The 25258-nt window shown below is 46.9% G+C and overlaps 1 protein-coding gene across 6 annotated transcripts in view; it reads right to left on the bottom strand.

The window, feature by feature from the left end:
• The window catches only part of LOC100643962 (phosphatidylinositol 3-kinase regulatory subunit gamma), a 34165-nt gene that overhangs the window by 5852 nt on the left and 3055 nt on the right, over nt 1-25258 (bottom strand). The window contains exons 1-13 of one of the 6 annotated variants that reach the window (XM_012310223.3): nt 15208-18354; nt 11692-15010; nt 8851-8985; nt 5897-6185; nt 5512-5610; nt 2195-2380; nt 1955-2083; nt 1653-1860; nt 1338-1571; nt 928-1252; nt 584-831; nt 334-510; nt 2-256 (exon numbers count right to left, since the gene is read on the bottom strand). In XM_012310223.3, the coding sequence (XP_012165613.1) occupies nt 2-256; nt 334-510; nt 584-831; nt 928-1252; nt 1338-1571; nt 1653-1860; nt 1955-2083; nt 2195-2380; nt 5512-5610; nt 5897-6185; nt 8851-8985; nt 11692-12900 (3494 nt within the window). In that variant the 5' untranslated portion in view covers nt 12901-15010; nt 15208-18354. Of the gene's footprint in view, nt 1; nt 257-333; nt 511-583; nt 832-927; nt 1253-1337; nt 1572-1652; nt 1861-1954; nt 2084-2194; nt 2381-5511; nt 5611-5896; nt 6186-8850; nt 8986-9805; nt 10033-11691; nt 18357-25258 lie in introns of those variants that run through there. The other 5 variants (XR_001098863.3, XM_020864347.2, XM_012310238.3 and 2 more) reach the window with 5 other exon arrangements.

Here is a 25258-nt window from a genome sequence, read left to right on the forward strand (position 1 = left end):
CATGATGGAAAGTGCGTATTGTCCTGTTCTTGATGTTCGAATAAGGAAAGTACCATCTGGCCTCTCAGCGAGTATCCGATCGGCGTCAGACCGAGAACATTCGAGATATAGCCAAGTAGTTTCGTCAGAATGAACTTCAAGATCCACTTCTTGAAGATCTCCGTACGCCAAGTCACCCAACAAAGGATTCGACAACGAATGATTTAGCACGAGTTGGCTTATTTTATTCTGTTTCATACCATTCTTTTTCAACCATCTATAACACGATAATAGAACGATATTAAACCGTAATACTAAATGGACACGTAACAGTCAAAAGATCAGCATACGTACATTAGATGTTTATCCCTTTGACGTACGAGTTGCAATAGCTCAGGTTTCAATTTGTGCATTTCTCTTTCCAGAGTTCTATTGTAGGCGATCTGTTCCTTCAAACTGCAGTCCAACTGCTCCCTGCTATCTTCTAAGGATTTCAGTCTTCGTTTTAACAACTCGGCATTATCAGTTAATCTATAAACATAGTCGGCAAATTTGCATACACGACCGGAAGTGCATGGGAACGTAACTATTAACAAAAACTCACGTTGATATTTCATGCGGTTGAGCTTCTTTCTGAAATTTCTCTTGCAATTTCATCTGATCCTCGAACATTTTGATAGCCTCCGAAAAAGCTTCTAACGCTTGCCGTTTCAACTGGACCTCGAAAGACGTTCTATTGTACAATTCCGAAAGCTCTCTATACTCTTTCAACGCGTCGGTTATCTCTTTATCAAGTTCTACATATTTCTGTGCAACGTTCGCCATGTCTGTTGTACTTGCAATTTCATCGTCCTAATCGAAACAAAAGACTCGTGTAATTCGTATTACAAACTAAATTTATACTAAAACTGTCATTATCAAACGCAATGAAATTTCAGCAAAAATCACCTGTTGAAACCGGGATATAGGGTACAACAGTTTAATGTCCAGCGTGGAATTATACTGCGTCAAGGAACAATTCCTGTAATGATCCACCAGCTCGATAACCGAATGAAAGTTATACGGCTCCGAGAAGCCATATTTTCCGTTCCGTTGACAAATCTTGATAAGCTTGTTGGTCCCACCTTTACGCAACGTCAGTGTGTATTCCCCACCCTTCGAAGACGCATCGCGTACTAGGAAAGTGCCATCCGGCGAATCAATCATCTTCTCGTTCACCTCGTCCCTCGTGATGTCTCCCCAATACCATTCAGCCTCCTGAAGCGTGCGTGGCCTTCTCGAAACAAAACATATAGCGAACTATAATAACCAGAAATACAACGATTGTATAGGGTGCGTAAAAATAAACGGTCGTTTACCTGTGGGGTTGCTGCTGCGACTCCTTGCTTTCCGAGACTGACACCGTTCGGTCCATCGAATTATCCTCGTCGAGAACGGAGAACGGATCTAAAACTGGAAACTGCGGCCTCGAAACTTTTCGCGGTGGTAATTGCGGCGGGCTCGCAAATTGAGGCAGTCTCTCGTTCCAATCACCATGCAACAACAACACCTCCACTATTCGTATATGCGCCTCGATATTATGTACTATTTGTCTGCAAAACGAACGACCGGTTATTAATGAATTTGACCAGAGAATATGTCAAAGCGATTACGTCAATCTTAAGCGCGCTTACACGATCCGTTCCCAAGGAGGTCTAACGAAAATATGACACAGCACTTGTATAAGGATTGTGGGAGGTTCCGTGTAACCCCTTCCGTGTTGTAATTGACAGATACGACAGAAATGAGCCATCAAGTGAAACAAAGTACTACGGTGATGATCTGGAAGTTCTGAAACGAGCTGTCCCAGACGTGCTGCACACTGCTCATCGTTTTTCGTATCTGTATAATAAGAGAAGGAATAGACAGACGTGATCCGCACGATCCATGATTTAAATAAAGCGTTATTACTTTGATGCCCGTTTACGATACTCACTGGATGCTTCTATAAATCTGTCGTAAAACTGTACAGGAATCACAGGATCTGGCAACTCTCGTAGGAATTTTTTCAACACGCTCGCTACGCATTGAGCACTATACGAACTTAGATCAGCGTTACACACATCTGAAAAGTCAATGACGAACGTGATTACTCAAACATCAACGATATTAATACGCAATCATCTCAGAATCAACATAATCCCCGCCGTGGGAGCTGGAAATAAACAGAATTTACCTTCGTTTAATTTTTGCCGCAGTTCCAAAGTTTGCTCGTTGGGAGGACTACTGTGGTAGACTTTGTACAGATCCAGCGTGCTGTCTTCGAATGCCTTCTCCTCCAAGACACTAGTGCATCGTTCCACCAACAGCGGAGCCGAGCGCGAGGAGATGTCGAATTGCGAACACAGGCCAAGACCGAATACTGTAAACGATAAATTTCTAGTTGCAGACCGTGTTGAATAAGAATCGATATCGTTTCGAGTAACGAGAACAAAAAAGGTTACTTTTCACCGTCTCGAGTTCGTCCTTTACCGAACAGCCGGGCATAGCAACAGGGTATTTAAAAAATTGTACGCCCATACGATCTAGCAGCATCAAATCGTACCCTGGCGACGTTCAAATGAAAAAGGAAAAAAAGAGAAAGAGGAAAAAAAAAAGAACCACGAAGCTCTACCTTTCACTGTTCTATTTATTACCGCGGCCTCTAAGTCTAAGAAACTTGGTCGCTTCCTCCGCGCGAGCCTCTGTATGCGCGCGTGAGAATTTTTCAACCAGCGGCCGATAATAAAACTTTCATTTGTTCGATACATACGCGATATCTCTGGTTTGTGCGTTAGCTAAACGGTCGCGTGACCTCCTTGACTGTAAACGATACGAGTATCGCACACGATCGTCTCTATCCGGCGATAGTTCTGGAAATGAACGACGTCGACGTGGGCAATGATGTGGACAATGATGCGGACAACGAGAACGAGAACGAGAACGAGAACATGGACGAATACGAGGAGGAGAATGAGAACGATGCCGGAAGGATTTCGCGGGACTCGAAAGCGATGCGAATCGGAGTAACGCGCGTGTCAAAGAGAAGAGCAACGAAAAGAAAAAAGTGGAAACAGGTGCACGTGCAAAAGGTACACCGTCCGAGTCGTTAACCCAGCCGCGACAGGGGAAATAATCGCGGAGCTAAATTAATTGGTCGTATAAATTATTATTCGTGGCGGGGAACGCTGGCAACGAAGTTGGAAATGCCGGCGAGGGAGGAGAAAGAGCGTTTGCTTCGCGAGGGAGCCGCGGGTTTGCCGACATCTGCAAGAGATTCGTCCGTTTTTATGGACATACTGGTAAGAAAAAATTCCTGACATCTCACAGACGCATTCCAGACGACCAGAGACGAGAGACACGTAAAATCGTAAAGAAGCCGAGCAGAGCTCATGGCGAGGGAACGCGCGTTTCAAGGAAGCGGTGACTCCGATTCTCGGTTTTTCTTCCATTCGGTACGATCGGATGAAAATAATCGGGTCAAAGGGGAACGTATGCGTGTACGTTTCTGGAATTACGTAACCTCGTTGTTGCTTCGCCGAAACATTCCACCAACTATTTTCTGCGTGGTCGAAAAGGTTAATAGCCAGGTACCAGATTCTACGCGTCCTTCGATCGCCATTTCGGTGTGCCCTAGCCTTTCCAGTCTCGATACGCGATCGACCAGATCTCTATTCTATTCGATGGTTATATTCTGATTCCTTATCTGCGCGAGAATGCGACTCAAAGCTCGGCCGCGATCGTATTTTCGAACGAGCCGCGCGACTCGAAGCGACTTATCGTCGATACCGCATACACCACTTGTACAATCAAAGGCGTGTACGCATGCATTATAAGAAGGAGACCAAGAAATAGAGAAAGAGAGACGAAACGCCAGAGAGGAGAGGGGGTGGTAGGGGGGGAGAGAAAGAGAGGGAGGAGTGGGAGAGATAGTGGAGGGGGGAGAGGGAGGAAAAGAAGGTGAAGGAGGATGAGACAGAGGAGGAGGAGAAGACCGAGAGAATTTCACACAGGCGAGGTAGGAGGGGAAGGAGAAACAAATTTATTTTTACGACCGCGTTAGCGACATTTTGTTTCTTCACGAGTAGCCTATCTTTCTCTTTGCAGGCTCGAGGCGAGAGAGACGGCAGAGAAAAGTTGGAATTAAAAGGCATGCGACGATATTCACTGTATATAAGGTACGAATCGAAGGTGGCGCATCGTTGGATGGAGGTCAATACGGAAATTCGATATTCGTCACGGTTGTTCGACCGGGCCTGGACAATCGGTTGACTGGTCACGGGGTCCCCGAAGGAAAGCTGCAATATCGGCGAACGGCGAGCGTATCAGCGAGCATACCAGGGAACGCGCGACCGGCGCCATAGAATTCGAAACGAGGACGTTCCAATTTTACGAGCAGTACGTGGAAATGCTTTTATTGTCAGGCCCGGCCGCTCGCGATTCTTCCACGTTCCTCCTTCGGTAAAACGCCGTGCAACCTCTCTCTCTCTCTCTCTCTCCCTCTCTCTCTCTCTCTCTCTCTCTCTCTCTCTCGACGCTCGAACTCTTGCAAGCACGACCAGTTTCTAACGAAACAACTGCGTTCATATATCGCACTTTGCGCGTGTGAATTTCATAAATAATGCGACCACGCGGAGACTTCGTCCCGCGGCTCTGACCATTGGCGCCGTTCGCGATTCCCTGCCACTCTCCATATATAGTAGTTGCGCATCGCGTGGACAACGCGCGACGCGACCGACAACTTAATGAAACTACCACTACCACTCCTTCTTGGTCGAACAACCGACACGCATTTACAAGCCCAAGAGTGCGCGTGAAGTTCGGAGGACGATACCGATACGTACCCGTACCCAGTCATGCCGCTCGCTTGGTTTTATCTATCATGTGGCCGTCCGCTCGTACACGATGACGATTCCGAGAGTAGCCGCGGAATTTCTCGGAAAACCGTCTACCTTCTCGCGAATGCGTAAACGCGCGTAGACGAACCACGTGTCCGTCAACTTTCATCGTCCGTAGGCGACGAACTCGGTATGAAAGCGACGATGATGCTCTCTCTCTCTCTCTCTCTCTCTCTCGCGGTCAAACTCGAGGAAAAGAAAAGAGCAAAGAGGAAAGAGCGCGACCGATGAAATAACGTTTTCTCCCCTCCCGTAACCTGGTCACCAGCGATTTCAATCGAAAGACGCATGAATATTTAGTTATTCAGATATTAGAACGACAAGTAATGCGCCACATCGTATGTCCTTGCTACAAACTTCATAATCGACTCCGGCGCGCGATTGCAAAGCAGTTCCAGCGTCAGCGAACACGTTTCTGATGCAATCCGGGATAGTCAACTAAAAGACATCTGAATTTTTAAATTGTTTCCGTGTTCCGTCCATTAACGTAACGAAGAAGTAATGGGCGTGTTACGACCAAGCCGTACCAATGTCACATTACGAAACTGGAAGCTGGCACACGCGTGTGCGTGCGTTGTACACAACGTGCGCGCGATCACGCTCTCTGTACACTTACCTGGAGTAAATCTATGGCTACGATTTTCCGAGTCGACTGGTATGCAGTTGGAGGGTAAACCCGTTGCTGTGCAAGTCCTGTGAGCTACCAGACCGCAATCTATCGCATAAGAAAAAAACACGATTACGATATAAGTAGGTCGGACGATGGAAAACACGATTAAATCCTAAAACTTTAATGGACAAATCTTTGTGTCGACGCAGCGCCTCGATGTCTCGAAACGTCGATAGATACTGATTCGTCGACCATCCCACGATACGCGACAGTTCCAACTAAGCGCAATCGCGGTGAAAAAAAAAAGCAAGAGGAAAAAAAGGAAAGGTTTAAGAAACGCTATCTCGATATAGATTATCAGGCCATCGATGTATCGATGCTTCACACGTACCTAGACAGAGAAAGCCTTGGTGCAGCAGGCCCCTCAGGTATTTATGGCACTTATCGCACTTCTCCAACACGCTAAAGCTCTGAGGCATGAGGGTGTGAGGCGAATTGCCGGTGGCTACGGAGCCGCTACCACCGGTGATCGCCTCGTTGACCACGGTACCGGAGGACGAGTTCGGCGTAGCCGCGACGGCCGCCTCTGACAACGTGGCGCTTGCAGACGTAGCATGACAGAGCTCCTCGATGCAGGCTAAAATGGTCTTCTGGTGGAAGTCATCCTTGATACCCATATTCTGCGAACAACAACATCCAAGCATTGTAACGAGATGTCCGACGCTAACTGAAACTACCGGATCACGGACGACGTTCACTTTCGCGTTACGTCTCGTCTCGTAAATGCATCACCCACCGATATTTTCAATTTTAAGGGCGCTGTTTGTCACGCAAGAAAGGCATTTCCTAACGGCAAAGTACAGTTACGAACTGACACGCTCGTGGCAACAGAAATATGGCTGGCATAAAAGTGTGTTCAAAAGTTGCTGCGCGAGAGGACTGAGATTCAAAGAATCTTTTACTACCCACTTTCTCACACCTTCTCTTTTCGCGTCGTTTTTCAAGCCAGAAAACGAGTCGTTTTCGAGAACGACGAACGTGAGCTCCGAAACGATTTGCGATTTTTCACGCATTAAGGAAGCGGTCCTTGCAACGCCATCGAATGGGCGTCTCGATGACGTAACGAACAAGGGCGAACGTTACGGGGGACGACCTCGTAAAAGGGTGAACACGACGAGGCGATTGTAATTTATACGTGTCGTAACGTCTTTCGCGACTGACATCTCGTTTTCCAGGTGCAGTTGTTTCCTGAGCCAACAGGTGTCAGGTACACATGTGCCTCGCGATACACGGCTCTGTGCACGATCCTACATACAATGTACCGCGGGGATAAAAGTTCGCGAATAAGATAATCGCACGCGATCTTTCACCTGGCCGATTTTTACGCTTAGCCATGCCCCTCTGGCGAATCGAATATTTTCACGCGCGAGGAAACTCGAACATACAGGGATATCCTTGTTCGATAACAGCGTGTTGCTCTAGCGTGAATTAGGCAAGTTACGTAATTCCCATTACGAACGAAACGTTGTCGCAAAAGCATCGTAAAAATGATAAGACGTGATTCTCGTCGCTGTGAGGGAGGACACGGGTGGCCATTTCCGGCAACGGGTGACTGGCAAACATTTTTTCCAAATTATGGTATTCGGGGGCACGCTCGCGCGGGCTATTTTAAAATGTGCCGGCGAGAACGTGTTCCTCCGGCGCCACGAGTTGTACTGGGCCAAACGTTATTCTTAGCACCGCACGCGCAGCCGAAGCGTAGAACGACCGATGTGCACGCGTGTTATACACGGAACGCGTGATTACGAGGTCCACAAGTTCGTGCAACCGTCAAATCTGACGCGTAATTATATTGTTTCGCGTCCAGCCAGCGTGCCAGATTATCTCTGCGAGTCTACAGACGAAGAAAGAACGGACGACGAACGAAGACGAAAAATAATTTGCCTCTCTCGTGACTGGGGCAAAAAACGAGCATCGAGAGCGTAGGATTTTTGCTCGAATCAGTCAACGAGATAAGGGGCACAGAGTAACGCGTAATTTATCAAGCTGACACCCGGCGTCGAGTGTTAATTATACGGGACGCATCAATCCTCCGAATTTATTCAGCACTGCCGCCGGAAGATACACGGCATATTACACGAGGTGGTCGTTAAATCGTTACGCACCATCGTCGGTAAAGGAAGATGCGGGTGTCGCTGTTGCTACCAAGATAGTACGACCTTAATATATTTTCAATATATCGAGCCGTGTCTTGGAGACGACGATACCGATACGAAACGTTCTCGACGAAGAAGAAGCATCTACTTTGCCGGATCAATTTAGCAATTAGGAAAAGGATAGAGCATCGATGCAACGTATCGGATGAACGAATCGATTTAAAATTGATCTAAGGTACCCGAGATGCCATCGAAATGCGTTTTCCTTCGGTCGAGGCTCGAATATCGACACGAAGGACGAAGCGAATGGGAATCGGACGATTTCTCGCGCCGAAAGGACACTTCCAGACGATTTACGAGTCGATTAGCATGGTAATATGCGATTTACACCCGGAGAAACCTTGGCCAGACGAGTATTTTTATTCTTTTCGCCCGGACACGACCATCGAGACGCGTCGTGACTAAATTTGCGAAAGATCCTTGCCAGGGCTCCGACCGATTCCTCCTCAGAGGATTCTTGAACGGGCGTAGAACAGGTTGCGACATTTTATGGTTGAATATAAAAAAGGACAATCGTTTAATTTGTTTACTCGTCGAGAAACTCGAAGAACTTCGTTTCGTGCAGAAATGCAGAAAGGTAACGCTTCGCGAAGTCATGTGTTGGAAGATAACGAGAAAGCATTCAAGTACTCTCGATAATCGATAAAAGAAAAAAAGAAAAAGAAAAGAAAGAAAGATAGGAAAAGAAAAAAGAAACTGGAGGAAGGGAGGACGAAACTATAAAGAGTCGACTGTGCTGTAGAGCAGACGCTACAGGGCAATTACAGGGTCAACGGGCCAAGGAAAACGTCGTCCAGATACTCTTGAGTCGAGGTCATCGCCTTTGAGTACTAGCCAAAGAATTTTCGATCTCCCACCGTGGTTGATTCCGTTCCCGACACGGTTCTCTGACTTGAAACAAGCAAAACCAGGCAAAAATTCGCGGCCGACAACTCCCTTTACCTTCGTTTCTCAACGAGAAACTTTATCGGTTTTCAACGATCTGAGATATTCCCGATCCAGCTAGCAACGACGAACGACCGAATCTTTTAACTGTTACGAAAAATAAACGATTAAATAGAAGAAAAAGAGTAAACGTAGAAAAAGATTTTAAAGGAGTGAAAAAGATGAAGCTTAAAAATCCACTTACCATCAGCTTATCCCGGTCCAGAAAAGGAAGATCGCTCCCCTTGACGTCCTTAGACTTGAAAACATCCGCATAGCGGTAGAGATTTAGAGCAGCCATCCATTCGACGACGTTTAGGGACGTCCACTCGCTTACGGGCTGTTGGAAGAAGCGTGATACCGGTCAAACGGTTCTTTCCAGATATGTACCAGGAACTCGAGAGAAGCCCCAATTCAGGTGCAAAACTCAGGAGGAAAACTCTTACACAAGTAAAATTCTCACGCGCATGGGCCACGACCAATATTCACAAATACAATTAATCATCTTTCTCACGAATGGAATTATTACGTAAGGTTCTGGTAATCGTTCACCGCAAATTCCACACCGATAAATCTTGATGACGCGTTTTCCCATTTAAAAATATTTTCTCGGTCAAGAATTCTTGTGCGAATAGAACAGATAATATCTTGCAGAAAAATTCCGATCATTATTATTCCACTAGTCGTAGATATTAAAAATCATCCGTAAAAATATTCGAATAATGAATTAATTAAATTACTTTTAATCCATGCCAAAAATAAACGTTAACCTTCTATAGCTGGAATTCCGTTTCGGTAAATAGAATTTCATTTGGAGAAAGAAGTTATAATCCGTTAAAATTCTTCTCTTCAGGAGTAGTAGTTATCGTACGAATGATTTAGCGCTAGTGCGATGGTATAATAATAAAATGATACGCAAATCGAGTTGAATATTTGATTTCCAAAGAGTTACATAAACACTGGGATACTAAAATTAAAAAATTTTCGAAAAACAGCGTGGATCTATTTAAAATTTTAAAAATGGTGTAGCTATCGCGTTATAGAGGGTTAATACGAATTCTTTTATTCCTCATACCGTTTACCGTACGAGAAAGCACCGAGAAAGCGAGTAAGTAGATTCGTCCTCTCTATGATCAGACACGGCGACAGAAGACGCTTACCTAGCTCCTCGTTTTTCGTCGTCCTTTCTACAGTTGCGACCAAACATCGAGGTAAGTATACCACTTGCACAAAAGCCAAATTACAATTTCAATGAAAAACACTACAGAAGATATATCGTTTATCCCTGGGATCGGTGAGCACAATCGTGAGGATGCTGTTGGCGGAGGCGAGCGTGGCTGCGAGCGCGTCTACCACGCGACCAGAAACTCAGATTAGATAGGACTGGCGCAACAGAAAGAGGACGAGGGACGAGCGCGAGCGCCAATATCGAGAATGCTCCGATAAAACGAAAGCGTAAAAACTAAGGGGAAAAGAAAACGTAACCTTCTCTCGTAACCTTAAGTCTACGGTCGTGACGACACGAACGAGATAACAGAGCGTATCACCCACTCAAGAACAGTCGCGAGCCCATTTATCTCCTGCGAATATTCACGCGGTGAATACGCTTCGATCGTTACGCGAACGATTTTCATCTTTAAATTACTACTTTGTTTAGAGCTGCGCGATATAATCGAATGTAAACGATAAACGGTGAAAAAAACCGCGCCGTAAATGGAGCTCGTTTCGTATACCTCGAGGGGAATTGCGTAAATCTGAAAATTTAGTTAAAAGAACGTAGACTGAGTGTTGGACGAAACAAGAGCTACGTGTGCACGATTAAGTGAACGAACGCGTCTTTTCTTTGGCTTTGGCGCCAGGTCGGAAATTACCATGCCAAAATATCGTCTTGTTGGGTGGTGTACGTGTAGATTAGAACACGTTGCTACTCGAGTGTTTACCTGGATTCGTAAACAGAGAAATTGCCGGAAAGCGTGTAGTACTCTATAATTAACAATGTAGATTAGATCGTTAGCCTGATCGTTCGCCGTCGCGTCGTCTGGAACCTCTGCACGTGGAAAGTTATAGATAAACTCAGTGACGACGAAGATCAACGACAAAAAAAAAATGAAGAGGTCTCACGCGGGAGCACCGAGCGATCTGATTCTTTTTTCGAAATTTTATGCAGAGACAGCAGCAGCAGCAGCAGCGTTACGATTTAGGTCGTTACGCCATCGAATCTCGAGAAGGTTTCGCTCTGATAACGAAACCCGGCTAGTGTTTGTGTACAAAGTCATGTTCTGAACAGACAGGAGACGAGTAAAGGGGAAAGCGCGTGTTCAAAGCAGACCTCGAATGCTCGGAAACGGTGGCGATTATGTGTCTGCGATTTATGCAAATTAAACAGAGTTACGGAGATAAATTCAAACGTGGAACCAGTTGGTTCACCTCCGAGTAACAGCAGCACGATAAACAATTTTCCTTGTAAACCAGCGCGTTTCAGCTACCGTGCACCGCGAGCCTCGAACAAAAGCATTCCTCCGTTCTCTCGAAACAACACATGGTCGCTTAAATACACCGAACCGACACTATTTTAAGTAGAATACGGAACGATTAAATCATGAACGTGACCTTGCTCGCGACGAGAACCAGAGAAAATCGTCGTCGTGATCGTATACACGAACTTTGATTGTAAACAGAATTGGTTGCCGACGAGTAGACGAAAAGCCATTTAACGAAAGCGTGTAGCTTTCGAGTAATTAAATTCGTTTCCAAACAATTTCAAATTCCAAATAAATCACGTCGGCGATCTCTGAGCGCGAAAATGAACGACATCCTTTGCTTCTTAACTTTCTCTTTCAAACGATAGGCATCCGTGCAACAAAAAAAAAAATGGTCGAACGTGTAGCGTGATGTTTGTTCACGGATAAGAGCAACTTTACTCCGATCGGTGATTTATCAGCGACATTCGTCACGTGTTGGCAACAAAAGGAAAGGAAAGAGAGAAGAGATAAAAAGTATAAAAAAGAAATGTAGTTGAAGCGGGAAAACAAAAGATCGTACTGACCTTGTCCTTGTCGAGAACCTGGCCCGGTAGCGCGTGACCCTTGCTACTCCATTGGCAGAGGTGCTGCCCGCTGTGCTCCGAGCAGACCACGTGGAAGCACGCATGGCACTCTGGAGGACATAGAGAACCGCACATGCAACAGCATAGATTACGCATAGCAGCCGGCTCACGGCCGGCTCCAGCGCCCTTGTCAAGGACACGCTGCCCGCTATCACCACCGAAGCCCTCGTGACCGATTGAATTCGAATAGACGCCATTCTCTGTCACTAGATCGTACGCGACACCGTTCATCGACGTTTCGCCGTTTTGTTGCCGCAGAAGATTCTCGCACGAACACAGATATTGATGGAACGACGCTGTTCTAGCGCAAGGAAACAGCCCGCTCGGCCAAAGACGCGCGAACTCCTCTGAACTTTCGAGCAATTCCTTCGACGTGCTTTTCGACGTTGGATCGGATCGAAACTCGTCCACAAAGGCGGTCAACGATGACTTCAAAACTTGTTGTTTTCGGATTACGGGAACGTTCGTGAAATTTGCGGAACAAGAGGAGGAAGTGGTATTATTGACAGAGTGGGTTTGTTGCTGGTTAACGGAGTATCGTTTGAGCAAGGACAACGCGGCACTTCCTTTAGGTCTGACTGGTTCTGGGGGTGACGATGGCTCGTTGGTGGGCAGAGATTTGGTAGAGTTGGCGGGACTCGTCGCCGCGCTGATCGTAATGGTACTTTGAAGATCACCGTAGGCTCCGTTGCTGTTAATGGCGAGAAGGTTGGCGTGAAAATTACGCGGCGGCTGTATCTGTCTGGGATGTAGTTGCAGATTTGGGGCGATCGAGGTGGAGGCGTTCGGTACCGAGGTTGGCGGCACGATCGTCGCGGAGACGGCGGACGTCGAGGCGACGGCGGCGTTCGCCGAGGTGGCGCCTTTGCGAAGCATGTAATTGTCAGAATCGACGGCTAAGAGCCGCGACATGGCCGTGGATTTAGCTTTAGTGTCATCGTTCGGGCTTCCCTTGGGCAATACTTTGGTCGTGTCTGTCCTGAACTTGGTTTCGGCGAGCTTCTCGTATTCCTCCTTGTCCGCGTAGCTCGCCGTCGTTATCGGGCTAAAGAGATCGTGTATCCTGCCGTGTAAGCTGACCGCAGGCTGCACCTGCGAGGCAGCAGCGGTCGCAGCAGCTGCGGCGGATGCACTCGACGCCCGCTTCATCGCTGAGGCCGATCACGATCATCAAAGCTCCAGCCACGACTAGGTTTTATTAAACGCTTCCACTGAGGCTGTCGATTTCGAGTTGCTACTTTCCGGCGAGTCCTGAGCCTCCCTCGATCGACGCGAGTCGCCCGTCATCGTCGCCTTCGCGTTCGCCTCGTCTGCCTCTGGCGAGGTTTCCTCTCGAGGTTCCGCCTTTCGGTTCCGTCTCACGGAACACACACAAACTACTTACTTTACTTACTCTCCTGTCTCCACTGTCCTCCGAGACGGTAACGTTCTCGTCGTCGTTGTCAGATTCTCGCGTGTTAAAAACGTGATCGTTTCGGTCGAGTCGCGTTTCAAGGTCATTCGCATGTCGCCGCCACCAACGTACCCGTGATTGTGCTGCGCTGCACACTTTCTTCTTTTCTTTCGTTTTCTTTTTCAGAGACGCGACAGAGAGTAATTCAGCGATCGCATATTCGTCCGAGACAGACGTAGTAGTAGAGTAGGTCGTGATTCGTCGATTCGCCGGTATGTCCCTTCTTTTTTCTCACGGCCAAACGATAACACGCGATCCTCGATTTTCTCTGTGTTCTATTCGAAGGGCTTCTTCTAGCCGTCGCTGAAAACCGGCTCTGTCCAATCGCCGCAATGTTAATTGCCAATCAGCTGCGGAGAAACGTGTCGTTTCGTATTCGATGGTTAGCTTATCGTCGAACACGTCGATATCTTTGAGAAGGAAAGATTCCACTCGTTATTAGCATGAAAAGAGATAGAGAGCGTAAAGGAGGGAGAAAAGGTCCGTCGAATTTCCAATGGGTAACTTCTTCTCGGTCGACGTGATCCAACGACGTGATCCAATGACGTGAATCAAGCTGCATTCCTCAACTTCGTCCTTTATTATTAATATACTCTCCAAGTGGAAATAGATGGACACCACAGATAAAGAAGAGAAAATAAAAAAAAACAGAGAGAGAGAGAGAGAGAGAGAGAGTCGCTCCCGTGGGTGTGACCTCGTGTAAATTCGTTTTCCATAAATCTCACTCCTACCACTCTCTCTCGTGCGCGCACACACGACCTTTGTATAAACGCCGAGATTCGCCGAGCCGAACGAAACCGGTTTCGTCAAGCAACGACACCGAACGATTTTCAACGTAGTCCCGCGAGCCTGTATAGACGAGAGAAGAGAGATCCTCGTGGGTTATTCGAGGGAGCAAGTCCGGATGACCTTAAAGCGGTTCCCTTCGTCAATTAGATCGAATTATTTTACCAATGCGGTCGAACAAGATTTTCTGCTCGCGCACGCTTTAGATCGAATCGGTCGCGGATCGAACGACATGCGCGCGCCACGATCTCCGATTATTTCTGCCTACCAAAGCAAACGTGCCCGTTAACGTTTATTCGTTGCTTTGTTGCCCTTTTTGTGTTACTTCTTCTAACCTCTTAGTCTCTCGTGGGATATCGATCACTGCCTTTTCAAGATCGAGATGGAGAGATAGAGAGCGCGAAAAAAGGACGTTCTTGGTGCTCTGGATCTTCGTAACCTTCGATCGTCGTCGTTAATTGCGGTAAAACAACCGGCTTCTGTCTGCCGTCTTGATAGCGTGCGTTAATTCAAGACGAGTTAGATATAGTTACAAAGTAGTTCTCGAGTTGCGGCGAGGGACGAACAGAGGAGCAGTCGTTCATGGTAGAAACGTGCTCAGCTAATCTCATGAGTTCACCAAGTCACACGTAACGTTGCGCGAGAATCTGGCGACTTCTCTTCCTTTTTTAATTCTCACAGTCGGTCATCGACCGTACGATAAAACCAATTAACAACGTTTCCATATTCTTCGTTCTTTGTGTAATAAACAGTAGACGTTGATTCAAACGATCCGCGCAAAAATCGTCGATCACAAAACGGAACACATCCGCGGTTGCCCTTATCACGACCACCAGTAATCCGCGACTGCTGCGTCTCCTCGGTCTGCCTGGCGTTCTTCCTCGACGATAGATCACTATGGAGCCACCTTACCAGCAGTGAGTCAACGGGTCTGTCGGTAAAGCAGTTCGTCACGGACGATCTTATTACCTCGTTTCTTTTGTCGCCACACGTATATCCTTTTCTCCTTGATAGACCGTTCTGTCGAGACAAACGATTCGAGTAGGCTTTTTAAATCGATACTAAAAGATTCTTGCTTCTCGATTTTGCAATTCCTACAAAATGACACAGCCGAATTTCGACAATACTGCGAAAATCTACGATGCACTTGGAACGAGACTTTTCTTTCATTAATCGAGCTTCTGGCATAAGAAAATCATAGTATCGAACTCTCTTACCGTCCTATTCGTTCTCCTATCAGTCCACACCGGAACACCGGCATATACGTGCCTACTCGCAGAAACAGCGCACGCACGAGATGGAAAAGTCCACTGGGCACTGCACTTTTTGCACCGGCAGCCTGCACCACGCGCACACCTGCACACACGACGACGGTACACACGTCACTTTCTGCACGTATGTGCACGACACCTATCTATAAGTCTGTCTTTTTCCTCTGCGATATACTCTTTCTCTTTCCCGACCACCGTTCGTTCCTTCACTCTTTTCGTCGCCCTCTCTTTTTCTACCCTCGCTACTATTGTTTCTTTCTCTCGCGTTTCGTTCCCTTGCTCTCTTTCGCTTCTCTGTTTCACTCTCGTCTGCTGGCCGAGTACAGCCGGTCTACGTGCCGACTACCAACCGCGGGCCAAGTCTTCAACTTCTTCCCCTTTTTCTCCTCTATATTTCTTCTGCTCTTTTTCGTGACACACCGACGTCCTCCTACTCCGTACAAGTTCATTCCATCATTCACAAGCATAAGGAGAACGTTTCCAAGTTTTCGGCTTTCACTCGATCGCGGTCGCCAAAGTCGCGAGAGATCAGTCAGTGTTCTTTGATGATTTCCCAAAGTACACACAGCGTTAAGTCGCACCACGAATTTCTTGTCCAATCACCGGTCACATACTACGATATTTGGCACGGACTCTCTGTCTAGCTGTCCGATATCGTCTCTCTGGGTTTCTTCTGCCTTTCCACATTCGCCGATCGTTGCCGAAGCGTCAAACTTTTCCACGGATCTCGTCCGACACACTCGACGACTCCGTTCTCTCCGGCAGGCTTTTCTTTGCCGTTGCCACCGGCCGCGAATCATACATCTACGCGGACGATTTCCTGCCAGAGAAAATATCTCCGGCGGCTCGGCGCACAGCTGACCGGCCGGTCCGCCAAGTTCGGTCAATAGCCATAGCAGTCGCAGCCTGCCGAGGGTTGCTCGTGCTCGACCGTCGGCGTTACACTTCGGTCCCTTCCGTCTCGTTTCGGCTCTTTCCGTGGCCTTTATGCGAGCCACCAATGTACATAACGACTACCGGACCCCGGGCTTGCCGAGCGATCGAAGAGGCTTCGTGGAAATTCCTCGACCATTCTCTACTCTCGGCTTACAAGCTTCTCACGCTCGCGGGATCTCGTCTTATTTCACTTCGAGTGGAAACAGACCTCCGTTCCATCGAGCGCACGATTTTTCCGTTGGATTATCGACTAAAGCTAATACACGGCTGGGCTGAACATTATCGAAATTCTACAGTCTGGTTGGTGACAAAGGTTGACGACTTTATCAAGTAAAACCAAGATTGTCCACGCAATTTAATCTTCGTTCGTTTAATTTCCTCCTTTCTTTTTTACTTCTCTCTTACAGTGTAAAGTAATCGTTGACTTAGCGCGCAGAGTACGTTCGGAATACGTTCGAACGATTAATTAAAAATTATCATCGAATTACAATCGGTCTGTCAACTCGGGCTTATTCTTATCTAGGACCAGCTGCGATAAAGTCTCGGAGCGAGCATATCTGCAGTTTCTAAGCAGACGATGGAATAAAGATCCCGATTAAATAGCTGATATAAAAGTCACGCTTGAAAAAAAAGTAGAGACACCATTCGCGCGGTCGTTCGTGACTAAATCGAGCTGGACCGATGTCGTGTACCGTTGAAAGCCACGTGTCTTGTTTGCAAAACGTTCAATTCCCGACGATCGTTCGCGTCGGACGTAGATCCTCCGTTTGATGACTCAAAGATCCGGAATAGGTAAAAATTCCATCGACTCGAACGCGTAAAAATAAATCGGTGATAAAACGAATCGGGCCTCAGGATAAACTTATTCGCTTCCACGGAAATTCAATGGGCGAAAATCCTTTGGTGAAAAGAGGGGGATGGAGAGACGTGACTCTTTCTTCTTTCTTCTATACCCGAGAATCGCGGAGAAGGAGGACGAATCGAAAATCTCGTCCCCTTTTCCCGCGTCGTAAATGTCAATGCTGACGATACTAGAATAAGATTTCATTCTTTACGATCAGTCTTTACTCTCGCTCTTATCGTGAAAGCGCTGCATGCGATACGCTCAAGTGCGTACGCACGTGCTCTCGCGCGCACCAAGGGCCTCCCGCTACTCGAGTCACATGAAAGGGCCGCGCGTGTACTTGAAAGGGAAGAAAGGGACGTGAAAGTGAAAAGCGACTTTCCATGGTAAAAGAGGGGACACGCGGGGAGAGGTGGTGCGATACAAGGATCCCCGGACGTGGGATGATCGAATTCGGCCGCGCAGGCGCCCTGCTCCGGGTATCCTGTTCAAGGTCACAGTACCAACGCCGTACCAACCCTTCGCCCTGCATTTTAGGCACAAAAGGACCGATCGATTCCCCATCGCAAAGCCAAATGATAGACCCTTCCTCGTTGTACAGCTACGAGGGAGAGGGATTAAATTTCAATCGACGGGTCCATAATCGTTTCTCTGGTTTACCGTTTATTTTCAACGTTTTCGTTTTGTTCCGCAAACGCACGAAATATTTTTTTTTTCTTTTCTTTTCGTTGTATTTAATATCTTCTATAGATACGGATACGTCAAGCGGGATAGACGTGCGATTTGCGCAGCAACGATGTTAATGGGTAAACTTAAAAACTAAAAAGTATTTCTGGTGCATCCAAGAGAACGATGAACGATATGGCGTTCCGTTCCAGTAGATTTTCCTAGCGTGGATTAGACCGAGAGGCGAGAGAACGTTTTAAGAGGCATTCTCGATTTCACGTTGGTAGGTGTGCATCGTGAGAGCGAAGAAATCCTTAGATATCCGATGTTGTCGATGTTGCGGCAAGAATCGCGTTTCCTTTTGGCGCGAGCCGGTGGTATGTTTTAAATCAGGTCGAAAGAGGCGCGGCGCGCTTTTCACGCGCGCTCCACGCACGTTATTAAATATCTCTATTGCGCGAACCTTGCTTGATAACTTTCAACTATGCGCGGCTCGAGTCTCGTAGCTGCTGAAATAAAAGCTACGACAAAAACTCGCTTAGCCAGATGGGAGGAAACGCACCGAGAACAGAATTATACGCATGGTCTAAACGCCTAAACGACACGCCCCGAACAACCTCCCAGATCGTGATCGCCAACAAAAGCGGCATCCTTAATGTAGGTACCGATGGTAGTTCGATCGATCGATCGATCGATCGATCGATTCGAAGCAACGATGGTCGAAGGGATCGTAAGCTTGCGCGCGATGGATCGTCACGCGTTAGCACGTGCACACGCACACGAACACGCCGATACCCGATTACAAAGAGAACTTTGTCGTCACTTTCTGCATACAAATCTTATCTTGGCGACCGTGCATGGTCGCGGTATCGAGCGATATAAACAAAATGGAGAACTTTTTTCACGGCGCTCTAGTTCGATTAGTCGCGAGTCGTTGTGAGTATTTAAATGGACATCGCGATAACAATACGCGGCATTGTACTGAACCGACACGGGGGGGCTCGCTGGGGGCATTATCGACTGTTTGGGACGGCTCGAGAAATATTTATCGATACGATAAAGAGCATATTTATTAAAGATAAATAATAAAGAATCGTCGATGTCGAATCTCATCGACGACGAGTACTCGAACTTTTCCCCAGCAACGTAAGTAAGTAGATGGGCCGACGATACGGGTATATACAAACAAAGCGACTTAATATGGGCAGATGCTAGGGATGGAAACAGCCGCTTCGCGTGCTTATAAAATCGGTCGATCGCGTCGATTCGTATAATGCAACGCGTGCTCCCTTTTGCTTCCGTCAATGTTTAAATACGGCAACGTGACGAAGACACCCGTCTGCTGCACCCGTATAATACGAGAGTGCCGGTAACTCGTTTTTTATTCCGCTCTTTGACTGGCTGATACTTTCGTCGTCTCGCGCGTCGTCGTACGCGCGCATATCGAAAGAGTTAACGCGCAAAATAATTCCAACAGAGAGCTGCACACTGGGGGAAAAGCAGCGATCAAAGCAATGGCAAGTCGATTCCATCGATTACTTAACCATGTAAATTGATTCGTATAAACGGATTCATGCTTGATGTCGTGTTGTTCTCTTTTTTTTTTTTCCTCTTATACGCACATTCTACGTTCGGTCGGGATACGCCGACGTTTCCATTATAACGTTGAAAACGTCTTCAAGTAGAAGTCAAAACGATAGAACAGAGAGCGAGAAAAGGAGAAACTTCGGTCTTTCCCTCCTTAATTGTTCAGTTTCGATTAAAAAAATCGCGAACAATGACATACAGGAAGATAGGAGGAAGCGTAGGCAGCAGATTCTCGGTAATGAGACGAGTTACGTTAGAGCGGTACGTAATCGACAAAATTGCGGGTGCTTGGACGGTAATAATTAGCAACGAATGTAATCGCCGAACGGAAAGTGACCGCTAGGAAACGTACGTGCTCGATCCGCGAACGCGAATCGCGTGCACTCGTCCTTCGGTTTAATCATCTCGGCATGTACATATGTATATATCTTTGCGAGAAGCTCGAAAGATAAATCGTCGATTCTATTTTCGAAACGGAATTATTTTCACGAGGATTTTCTTCGAAATTCCAAGCGAACATCTCTTGGAAACATATTGGGCAAGAAGATGTATCGTCGCAACGTCTAGATTGCCTCGCAAGACGAAATTCACGGGGCAGAGTCCGTCCGCATAAATACCGGCGTTTTAATTCAACGAGAAAACCATCAGTGACCCATGTCACCCGTAAACTAGCAAACTCGCGAAATATGTCCTATTCTCCTCGTGTCGGCTCCATCGTTTACCCCGGTAATCCTGAATTTCCCATAGCAACGTGACGGTGCACTCCATTACCCATGACCTCCGCCCTGAGCCTGGGGGCTTCTATATCTGCGAATCAATGCAGCTCCATTGCGTGCATCCCGGTACCGTGTGTGTGTGCACGTGTACACGGCTACATGTAGATATAACAGTCGCCGAAATACAGTCGGTAGCCTAATCGGAATGGTCACGCAACGAATGGTACTACAGAGAAAATAAGCACGCGTGATCGTTTCCTATCGCCTTGTTTTCCGTCTCCTCCACTGTCTCGCGCGTCTGTCTACCGCGTAATTTACATGTTACACGAGAAAATAGAGACACGTCGATCCGTATGGAACGGGAACACGCGTCGTTATACCGAAAGCGAACGCGATGCAATTCATTAGCGATTGCGAACTAACAACGCGTCTTGTATTTTACGAAGCGTCAGTTCCGTTTATCCTTTAAGATCGGATAAAGCCGAGCGAGCCATTTATTCTCCCGTGGTCAATTTGAATACATTAATTTTAGCGTAGAGCGAAGAGCGAGGGAGGAAGCGTATCCGTGCGCGCGCGCACGTACGATTCCAGTTGAATCTCGATATCGCGTGGTAAAAAAACTCGAGGAACACGACGAGATAGGGAGTTCTAGTTTTATCCACGACTTCCGCGAGTCTAGTTGGAACATTGCTCGAATAACTCTGGCCGACTCTTTCCAGCTATACAAATATTCCGCTCATAAATATGTATATTTTGTAAATCGGTTATGCGCCAAGACCGCTGGAAGCGTATCAAAAAATGGAACAAAAGGATGATGAATGAATCGTATTGTGTCAGCAGGGCGAAAAGGGGGTCGAACCGCGGCGAAAGAAGAACGATAGGCGTGTGCCCGAGCTATCTGGCGCTATCGAAACTTATTACGGTCGAAAATTATTGCAACGGCCACGTTTATTAGAAGCGGCGAGTCAACGCGTTTCCTTCATCCATCAATTTCAATTGCCGCGCGACCGCCTGACTTTCTCGCACCGTTCGCATAACGTGAATAGCGAAAAGTATAACGTTGTTCGTGACCGGTGTCGCATACTCGCCGATACTCGAGGTTAACCGCGAGGTGAACGAAAGAAAAAACGGCGAACGATGCTGCGAATCTGGCAAGAAATCGATCTCGAACGCGCGAGGTTCAGCGGAGAGAAAAGATCGACGAGCTACGAAAATAAAGAACACGAAGAACCAGGTAGGTAGGGGAGTAAACGGCTGGAAGTCGAGTAAAGGTTTTCTCGCCGAAACCGTAAAAGCTGAACGAAGAAACTCCTAGCGAGGGAATCCTACAAAAATGCCCGAACTCCGGCTCGTGCAACGACCGCTCCTTTCTCTCGCGCAACGCCAACAGGCAGAAAGAAAAAAGCCGGTAACTGCGCGTTGCACGATCGAAAAACTTGATCGAGTAGAAAAACACAAAGAATTATTTAGGTGGACTGCGCTGCGAATCCATCGAGAGAAAGAGCTTCGCCGTCCGTTAAAAGAGATGGATGCATTGAGAAAATGCGTGGCTGAAATTCAAAATGCAAGAAGAAAAAGAAAGAGGCAAGAAGACAGAGCGGAGAGCGGCTAAGCGCCGAGACACGAACGATCCGCATGGTGCTCGAAGGTGCTCCGAAAGAGGGAACTCGCCTGTTCGAGGTGGACGAGTTAATTTTAGTTTAATCGACCGACCTGATACGAGAAGCTCGTGTACGAGCGCCGGTGCACGTACGTAAGTAGGCAGTACGTATCCGCGCACTCGAGACCGAGTCAAAGCACGCCTTCTATACATACGGAAGGACTTGTTATGCGTCGCTGGCTTACGTGTAACTTCGACAACCGCTGCTTTTCCCCACCATGGAATTCACTTTCGAGTTTCCCGACTCTTGGACAACGCGTCACGAACTTCAGGATACAGGAATCTCTACGTGACTCGATGCAGCGGTTCCACGCGTGTATTCGGCTATTCCAGATAAATAGCGTGCTACGTAAACCGTTCACTTTGATACCAATAATTATTTATTCGAATTATTTACTCGATCATTTACGAGGATCGCTGGAAACGCCTCCAGACAAACGCGTGTATCTCTTCGACGATCCCCTACGTAAACGCGTAAGACTCGACCGTTTAAACTTAACCGGATGATACTCGTAGTATAACTGTAGCGGGCGCGAGAGGCTTCCGTTTCACAGTCAAAGTGCATTCGGATCGGCCGTGTAAATGGAACGGGCGAGGGAGGGTTCGAGGTCGTTCGGATCGAAATCATTCAATTAAGGCCACAGGCTACGGAACAATCATCGGGCCCGACATCGAGCGACGAACGTAGAAAAGACACTTTTCACTGACCCTTTCGTACGCGTCTGACGATCGCGGTCGATTAAGATCGTCGACGATCCATCCGCTATCGAGAGGCTCTCGTATCTTTGCCGCATAGCAAAACGATGCATCGCGGCTTACCAGCAACAAATACGGAAGTTAAATGTTCCCTCGTCGATAAGAATGTGCAGGGCGTTCTCCAGAGATGAATCGAATACAAATTAGAGGAGGGAATGTCGAAGTAAGTACCTGGACGAGTAAAGAGCCACGGACGTTCGAACGCGCCTAGGTTCGACAGCATGAATCCACGAGAGAGCGAGGTTTTCGTCGCATCGCCGGAAACATCGAGCAACAAGAAAAGATTCTCTTTCGTTCGGTTCGTTGCCGAGAACGAAAAATTTCGATACGCGTCGATTCGTCGTTCGGTATGGTTAAAAAGTGGAAAAACTCGTGTATCTGCTCGGGCAGAGGGGAAGGGAGACACGAACCGGGGAAGCCGGAAATCGAGGAAAAAAGGGGGGAAAGCGGCGGAAGGGCGAAGCGCTTGCGCGACGAGCTCGTTTCCATGGCTTCGTTCGTTTCACGTAGCAACAGAAGGACTTTTGACCCCGTTCGATTGTCCTTCGAAACAACTCGGTGCCTCATCGTTTTCTCCCGCTTTGTCGACCGAGAGAAGTGAAACGCATCGTTGAATCGCACTTAAGCATCACTCCTCTTTAACATTAACGCGTGTATCATCTTCGTTTCGATAAGACTTTACTTTCTGCCGGACGATGATTCTCCATTTTTATAATCTATTCTAGCTCGTCACACATAGTCGAAGAGTATCACCGACGAAAATATCAGACGGCAAACGTTTTTTACGCGCGCAAAATTTCAACCGCTGGCGCCACTCAAAAAAAGACAGGTCCTAAACGTCGATGAATTTCGAAAGCGTTGATCACGAATGACGCACGAGTTTAATTTTACGAGCAGATCGATGCGCAAAGAAAGCCATGATATGGACGTTAAGTGGCACGTACCTGAACAACGCTCGTCGATGAATAGAATAATTTCGATATTGTCTCATTACGCTATATACTAATTAAAATACATCTGCGTCCCGTTTTTCTAAGAAGCGCACCAACAATTTGGCAAACGAACTGTACCGGGAAAGATCGCGTACGCGGAAGAATTCCAATTGCGATCACGAATTATTTTCGTGAAAATGAACTTGTGGATTTTCCTGACAGAGTTTCCTATGAATCGAGAAGCGAAAGTCACGAGAGCCACGAAAACGCTGCCAAATCTCGATCGGTGGTTCCCCGCGTAACTTTCAACCAAAGTCAACGAAAATTTCTTCTCGAGTAGAAGAAAGAGAGGAATTTCAAGGAATTTTTTAGTCAGATTCTCTGAATTTTTGTTCGGTGACTCTGAAGCGAACGCGTTCCTTTTCAACGACAAAACGAAAAAGTTACCATTTCATATAAAGAATGCAAGTATATTTGTGAACTGAATAATCTACAGTCTACAGTCCTCTTATTTCAGACCATACGAGAGTATACTTTGATGCGACTCTTTCATCCCGCTTCTTTCCAGTCTACGCTTTTTTCCCGCGCTTGGTTTCTACCATAACTATGCGATTGCACGGACTTTCACTCCTGTTTCCTTTTTCTCTATTGAATTAAAAAAATTATACTTTGAGATGATCGTTCCATCTGTTATTTAGAAATGCTCTATTTTCGTCTCTTTCTCCGGTACACGCGTCTGCTTATGAATCACATACGACTTTATATCGAATATAATGTAGCAATGTTAACCCTGCCATATTACATCCATACACAATCCAATTAACGCTATACGAGTGAATTATATATAGTCTAACCATGAAAATATGTAAAAACAGCATTTTCTTAACACGACGACAACCGTTTCAAACAATTCCAGACGCATGATAAAAATCTCAATGCAACAAAATTACTAAAAAAATATAAACGATAAAGGACTTTTATCTTTTAAAAATAGCCAAATCCAACACGAGTAAAGAATGCAGAACCCCGCTATAGTATTCCAGGGTTAATCGTTCCCAAGAAAAAAAAAAAAACAGCTAATCGTAAAAGCGAACAGTCATCAGGTGTCCGTGAAATCCAACGTGCTAAATCGGAGTTGCAAGGACGTATCGAGCGGAACGTAGGTCATGGAAGGGTGTAGACGTTCGGAAACGTGTCTTAGGGACAAGAAAAAAAAACCATCTTATCGTGGTATGACTTTTCCTTTCCTCTTTTTCCCTCTGTCTCTCTCTCTGTGTGTGTTCTTCTTATTCTAGTTTCCACTAAGGAAAAGCGTCGATATCGGACGCGGAACAAACGCGCTGAGAAACACGTAGGAGTACTTGAACATCGCGGTTAGGTGACCCCGGTAATCGAATGCACAGATTTTCAATGATTAACCACGGGAGGCCTGGTTGATACTCGCCTGATCACGACAAGGAGCAACACGCCGCCTAGGAGCGTGCAAAACGACCATTCTACACGTGAGCGCATCACATCAACTACATCTCGGATTTCTGCTTTCTTTCCTACGATTTCGTGCTAATGCGACTGAGTGAAAAAGCATTCGCCTCGCACGCTTGTCTGCTACGTGATCGCCGCACGGTAGTTTCCTTTTCCGAGCGTGAAATCCAATGAAACGTAAGTAATTTCGTTTGCACAGTTGCCAGCCTATGATATCTGCTGCTGGCTGGCCTATACGCCAATATACGCTCGCAAGGAACGATCCGAAGAAAACCTCTGTGCTCTTCTATCTCTCTGCTCGCTAATTTTGTATCTTCCACGTATTCGTGGCGAGCCTCGTCTATATTCGGCATACACGCCCGCCAAAGATGCCCGAATTATCATGAAATAATTCTGGACTTATCGCGAGGGATATGAC

This window comes from Bombus terrestris, chromosome 1, assembly GCF_910591885.1.
Source record: "Bombus terrestris chromosome 1, iyBomTerr1.2, whole genome shotgun sequence".
NCBI lineage: Eukaryota > Metazoa > Arthropoda > Insecta > Hymenoptera > Apidae > Bombus > Bombus terrestris.